Consider the following 6,580-nt stretch of genomic DNA (forward strand, 5'->3'; position numbering starts at 1 on the left):
AGTGACAGTGAGTGTTGGATATTTACTGCTATGACTTTTAAATTAGGGGGCACTTTTAAATCGGGGGGCACTGTCCTTTCTTGTCCCTGCGTGGAGCCGGCCCCGGCCTTTATTCATGTAAAAATCAAAACTTGAAACTTGAAAACTGAAACCATTTCTTCTTCTCTTTCTCATCACAAGGAAAGTGGTGGGATGACAGCTACATAGGTTTTGTGAACAACACAGGACACAGCACTGCGACATATTGGTTTTGCAAACATTAATGAGGGTGAAATCAGATATTTTCTGAAATGTGGATTTAATTTTTCCGAGTAATTTACAAAATTCACGTGAATATCATTTGATTTCACACATAAGCACTGCCATGCTGCAACATCTCTGGTAAACAGTAGATGGCAGTAATAATATCAACAAGCCTTTGAGAGTCTCTCTTCTAGGAATCCAAAAGAGGAAGAAGGAGGAGGAAGAGACAGAAGAAGGAGGTGAGTGTTTAAAAAAGGGTGTGTTGCTGCTGCTGTTTGAGTGTTTAAGACAACTTACAGGACACAGTTTCATAAGGTGTGAGCAGTCTTTCGCAGAGAATTAAACCAGGTTTACTTCCCTGTTCAGGTTTGTACTTGTCATCTAAACTTTGTCATGTTATTTCAGAAAAGTACTATTAAAGTGTTATCTGGCAGTGAGTGAGATCCAGGGCAGCTGTAGACCAGTGAACTAAGCTTGTTTTCTGTTACAGTCACTGAGGCTCAAGTGAATCCATTCTGTGTGCCAACTTTTTTTGGTTAAAATATAGATGAATATCTGCACAATCTATCTGTAAATCAGTGTTGCTGGATTAACTCTTAACCAGTATTTCAGTGGTTGCATTTTACCAGTCAGACTGACCCAGTTTTACTCATGTTTTACTCACAGTGAGGTACGGTGTGGAAATGCAGCGCAACAGCAGTGTGACTGACTTTCAGCAGCTGCGGGAAAGATGGACCACCCTGTTAATCCGCCTTCATGATGACCCAAAGGTAACCCAGAATTGAATCACCTGCATCTGTTTAAAGTCTACCAAGTTTTTCTCTGTGTGTTTTCTCCCAGCTAAATGAGAGTTGTCTTTACCAGGTAGCACTGATGATGAATACAAGAATCGGGCAGTACCTCAGCAGCCATCCCTTCTTGGCTCTCACCGTGTTGCTGTTCAGCGTAATGGCTGCACTGCCTATTGGACTCTTCCTGACCTTTGCCCTTGTTACCATTATTATGTCGGTAGTAGCTTTTGTTTTCTTTGAGGGTAGGTGTGCTCATGCCAGAATTATCCTCTGCATTGTGGGGTTCTGTGATAACTGTCACAGTCACAAACCTGTTCTTTGTCACTGTCTCTTTCAGCCTTCCTTTTGTTTGTGGGAGGGTTGACTCTGCTGTGTGTGCTCTCCGGCCTCGCCTTCTTCTCCCTCATAGTTTCTTGCATCCTTAATGCTTTTTATATCACCATCTCCAACATCCTCAACCACTATTCCCCACGACTGACAAAGGTAATGTACTATAAACTGATTTCTACTTATTGTATATGTAATGTCCGGACATAATCTCCTCTGAAGTGATAAGAAATGTACACTAAGCATAGGCTGGTTTGAGATTCTGATGATATGATAACCTTTAGCAAAAAATATCACGGTTTTGGAACTGTGATTACAGCTCTGAAATGAGTTATTTTGAAATGTCTGGTAAGAAAAAACAACTTTTTTTTATATTGAACACAATCTATTTTGTTTTTAAACAACACAGAATATTTGGAACATTAGTAAACATGTATGTTAAGTTAAAATAATAAAGTTGATTAAAATTAAATAAATAAATGCAGTCCCTTTAGTCTAAACCTGCAGCTCAACAAGCTCAGAACATAAATAACTGAATATTTCTCTGTAATAAGTTAAAAAAAAAATACTTGTGCAGTCTCTTTCTTAAGTGAGCCTAAACCTGCAGCTGCAGCTCAACAATCTCAGGACATAAGTAAATGAAATCTTGAAATCTTTTCTGTAAGAAAAAAACCCGAGTCATTTTAATGTAGGAACAGTACGACAGAAAATATTAGTGGTTTTGGAACCTTGACTTTTTCAAACTGCAGTATACCTTGAAACTGGTTACCAGCCCATGCCTAATGTGCACACATTCATATTACATACTGTGACAGAGTTATCAAATGTTAAGAAATTCTTATTATTTTCTTCTCTTTTCCTCTATTCCAACCAGCAAGGGAAAGTCCGGGGGAAGGAGAGTGAGTGTGAAACTTCAAACATGAAGGAAATGCAGTAGCTCTCTTCCTCTTCTCTCAGCTTTCATCTTTGTGTATAATATAGGAGCCTTAAATCAGAACACTAAAGCTTGATGGTTAGGATTCACAGATGCCTGAAAGTATGACTGCTGGAGTCTGGGATCTGCTTTTGTAAAAGATTTTCTAAGCACAAAGACTCTGTGATGGTTACTGTATGTGTAAAGCCTGAATATTGTTACTGAACATTTTTCTAAAATAAAGAAAGTGTTGTTCTCTTTATATAAAGTGCAATAGTTATATAGTGTCTACAACAGCCAAGGGCCACCCTAATTAGCTAAATACAGAGGACTTGTTATTAGTCTAATCTGTACATATTCTAACTGCACATCTTGAAATGGCAGCTCCTTTCAAGTATGAGTGAAAAAGAGGAAAATATTGACCTGCTACTCCCATTATTTATCATGGTTTTTGGTCTGAAAATGCCTTTGTATTGTTATGTATGTTTGCAAATATTTGATGTTCACACCCTTAAAGGAAATGAAAATGCACTACATGTGTTACATGTGTTACATGTCTATGTTTGCTGTTACCTGTAAAAGAGTGCACTATTTCGCATTTGAAATACAGCTTTGAATAAAAGCTCATCATAATGAACATTTGATCTGGTCTTCTGTCCAAAAAAAGAGATGGAGAAGATTCCCTCAAAACTAAAACATATTTGAGTGGGTCTTTTTGTATATGCAAAGGAATGTGTGCACTTAATTTTATTAAATGTACATGTTGCTACTCTGATGTTGTTGAGTATTGTGAATGTTTGGAAATGCTGAAAACTTAAAACATCTGAAGGGAACCTTGAAGACTGTAGAATAAAAATGCCCTGAATAATAATTTGTGTCCAGTGTTTTCAAGGGTTAAACTTATCATAAATTAGTAGAACGTCTACTCCTTCCCTGCCATTTTAGATACTTGAGATTTAAGGTGAACACAGAGAAACTTTCCACCTTCAGCAGATCAGTGTGAAAATAGCCTTCTTTACCATAGCAACCAAGGTTGCAGTCCCCTGTGAAATAGCCATAACACCACTCAGGGTCAGGATTTACACACATCTTCTCTGAAGTAGGACAGAAGTGTCAGGGAATACATGTGACCTAGGTAAACATGATTTTTTGGTTAGAAACAGGTACCCAATAGAGACATCACACGTGTATAGATGTGATGTGATTCCATGATTAATAACCCTATTTGTACATGCAGTAGCATGATGTAATTATAGGGTTAAAAGCAGCCACCAGGAAGGGATCCTTCAGAATAAAATGGCCTTGCACACTTTATGGTGTTATTTCTTTTCTCCTTGATGCATCATGCATCAATAAATACTTCTGCTTAAGACATCTGAGGTTTCCTGAAAACTTCCTCCATCTGCTCACAAGATTCCCATCGCACTCATAAGAGCTTGCATTATTTCAATAATCACACAGGGACATTGGAGGTTGATTCTCATAAAACCTTTAATGGAGGTGATATCATGCAAAAAAAAGACATAAAAAGTTGAAATTACCCTTTAGGAATGGCAAATTTGAAAAAGTTAACAAGAGGCCTTTAAATTGAATAGAAATGCACCCACTGAACACCATGTCAACCTCTACTCAATTACTGAGCAGCAATAATTCCAGATGTGTTGAATTGTTCACAATCTAGACCTTCAGTAAACAACTGAAATGTAACAACCAGTCAAAGTGCTGGAGGATTCTCGTGTCCAATATCTGTCAATATCAACACTTCTCATCCCGGCATTTAAGTGTAATCATTGTTCAGTCATTCATTATTGCTTTACTCTGACGTCAGCGACTTCAACCTTGTGATAACTGACTGTGGGAAGGTGTTCATGCGTTTGCGATAATGACAGAAACTAAGTTTGTGCTGTATCTACATCCAAAATGTGATGTAGCATAGTTCTAAGATTGTATGAAATCTATATTAAAGCTGTAGAACAATTGATGCATTTTAGCTTCTTCAGTACAGTAAGCTGAACAGACCACATTAAAAGTTTAATTGCAAATGAGGTACCCACATTTGAAAATACTGACACCTACGACAAAAAGACTGCTGCATTTAAGTATTTTATGGGTTACCTCTTAAACTAATAAGTTCTACTTACAAAAAAGTTCTGATTGTTAGAAGAGAGAAAAATCTTTTTAAAATGTTGTCTTAAGCAATTTTAGAAAGCAATGTTTTTATAAAACTGATACGTGTGATGGCCTCTTTAAATGTTTCCAAGATAGGGTACATGTGTTAAAGCATATGCATACAATTATTGTGGCAAAAAAAAAGTCTTAAGTAAAAAAAAAAAAAATACTCTGAGAAAATGGACATAATCCTCATCAGGCACTCAGATACATTATTCTTTATCTCACGCTTTAATAAGACTGTACATTTGTGCATTTCATTACCAAGTCAAACAAGGTACTTCTCAGAGTCGACCCTATTTGTGACATTATAAAATAATAAGAAAAAAATAAGCGTATACACCTCACATGTAAAAAAATTAAAAATAAAAAAAAAAAACAAGAAAAAAGAGCCTTTTCTCCTATTTGAACAGCGATGAAAAGAAGTTTAAGGCAAGATGCTGAACACAGAAATCCAAAGGTTGATCTGGGATGATCTTTGTTCAGCTCTGGTGTTTGTTGGCATTTACCAGTTCCATCAGCAACCATCAAGAAGACTAGTGTTTTTCCCCGATTAGTTGGCTCTCTGTCTCAGGCATCCTTTGCTAAAGTCACGAGATTCCAAGATGTCATCTCCACACCCCCTGAGTCTGCTGGAGTCGCCGTCTCCTCCTCTACGTTTTACGCCGGCAGACTCAGCTTCTTGCCTTTCAACACTGAGGGGTGACGGAAAAAGTTATGACAGGTCATCAGGTGGGAACCAAAGTACCAGAGCTTCCATTTTCCTTGCCTTTGCCTTTAAAGAGGCACTAATTAATTGTTAACTGTTCAGAATTAACCTCCTGTGGTTGTAAGCCAATAACACTTTTCAGCAATTAAACAAGACTAAAAAAGTCCCCTCTGCACATTCCTGTTTGCATTTCTACCTCATCTGAAGCCTACAGCCTGGGTCGTTTTACAGATAGACCTAAGTGTTTTCTTTAAACTGCACTAGTGTGATTGAGGAGAGTGTCATTAGAGAAGGAAAGGTCTTGAACTGTTGTGACTTCACTCACAACCAACTTTTTTCCTAATGCAACTGTAAGAAATCAGGAACAAAATCCACCTTCCCGGTTCTGTGAGAGAAACTGATTCTTCAGTTCAGTCAAAGCTAATATGAGGCTTCAGCGGTCAGCGTTAGCCAATTCAAGTGCATATTTCCAAATTTACAGTATATTTTGCACAAAATTCCCTTTGTGTGTTTCCTGGGACTGCGATTCCCTGCTTAATGACTGTGAAGGGACAGTAACACAAAGAGGGAATTTTGTACTAAAAAGACCATAACTTTGGAAAATACTCACTTCATTTAGTAAACTCATACTGCTGGAGCCACATATTAGCTTCAGATGAACTTCAGAATGAGGTTTTTCAGGGAACAAGGGCTGTAAATTTTGTCCCTCATCTCTTACATCAAGGTTCCTCTAAGAAGGGATTGCTTCAGGGCAAGAGTGGATGGGATGAATGAGCATTTTGTAATCCCACTTTTCAGGCTTTTTACTATAGCCGAATAAGAAAAAAAAAAAAAAAAGGTCAGTATTATATTTCCCATATATTGTGTGATAATAAACCTCTTAGTGCACATAGTTTTATCTGTCTAATTTGGTGCTTGAATATTGGATGATACCAGAAGAGAACCCACCTTTGGTGACATAAAGGTAGAAGAAGTCACAGTAGAGGACAGTCTGGACCACACCAGCCACAATGGCGATCATGTCAAAGAAGCCCTCAAAGTAGTAACGCCAGATCCAGTTGAAGAGATAGAGAGCTCGATACAGGCCCAGGCAGAACAGGTAGTGGGTGGTGATCGTCTCCGCCTCGCCGGTCTTGCTGATCATGAAGAGCTGAGGCAGGATGGCACCGACTCCAGGTAGATGGAGAATGTCCAAAGGATCTAATGACAGAAGAATTTAAATGTGCAAGAATGCAATTAATTTCATGTTTACGAAGGGACAATGTGTTCATAATGTTTAGTTCCTAGTTTGATAGCAACACAAGAGCTTGAACTCACCTCTAGGAAAGAGAAGTCGTGGTTGATGAGAACAGCGAGACTCCAACAGGAACAACAGGAACTCCACCCTGAAACTGTCATGGTTGCCATCGTAGGTGGCCCTGAATTTCA

The 6,580-nt window shown here is 38.2% G+C and overlaps 2 protein-coding genes across 3 annotated transcripts; one reads left to right on the forward strand and one right to left on the reverse strand.

Annotated features, from left to right (window-relative positions):
- The first annotated feature begins 399 nt into the window (after positions 1 to 399).
- LOC108894873 (lipid droplet assembly factor 1) lies at positions 400 to 2,911 on the forward strand. 2 transcript variants are annotated; one of them, XM_018693494.2, is made up of 5 exons: positions 400 to 482; positions 910 to 1,013; positions 1,108 to 1,276; positions 1,372 to 1,517; positions 2,236 to 2,911. In XM_018693494.2, the coding sequence occupies exons 2-5, from the start codon at positions 927 to 929 to the stop codon at positions 2,296 to 2,298; spliced, it is 465 nt and encodes a 154-aa protein (XP_018549010.1). In that variant the 5' UTR covers positions 400 to 482; positions 910 to 926; the 3' UTR covers positions 2,299 to 2,911. The 2 variants fall into 2 exon arrangements, with proteins under 2 accessions (XP_018549010.1, XP_050924241.1); XM_051068284.1 differs by lacking the exon at positions 400 to 482 and adding an exon at positions 494 to 609.
- Positions 2,912 to 5,076: 2,165 nt separating this feature from the next.
- LOC108894872 (ER lumen protein-retaining receptor 2-like) lies at positions 5,077 to 6,575 on the reverse strand (the record flags this gene model as incomplete). Its single annotated transcript, XM_018693493.2, is given in 5 exon segments — positions 5,077 to 5,138; positions 6,101 to 6,319; positions 6,322 to 6,352; positions 6,470 to 6,509; positions 6,511 to 6,575. Coding segments are annotated over 5 exon segments (390 nt in total), but the record flags the coding sequence as incomplete, so codon positions are not given.
- Between the last annotated feature and the right edge of the window lie 5 nt (positions 6,576 to 6,580).

The sequence above is a fragment of the Lates calcarifer genome, unplaced genomic scaffold (genome assembly GCF_001640805.2).
Source record: "Lates calcarifer isolate ASB-BC8 unplaced genomic scaffold, TLL_Latcal_v3 _unitig_389_quiver_2789, whole genome shotgun sequence".
Taxonomy (NCBI): Eukaryota; Metazoa; Chordata; class Actinopteri; family Centropomidae; genus Lates; species Lates calcarifer.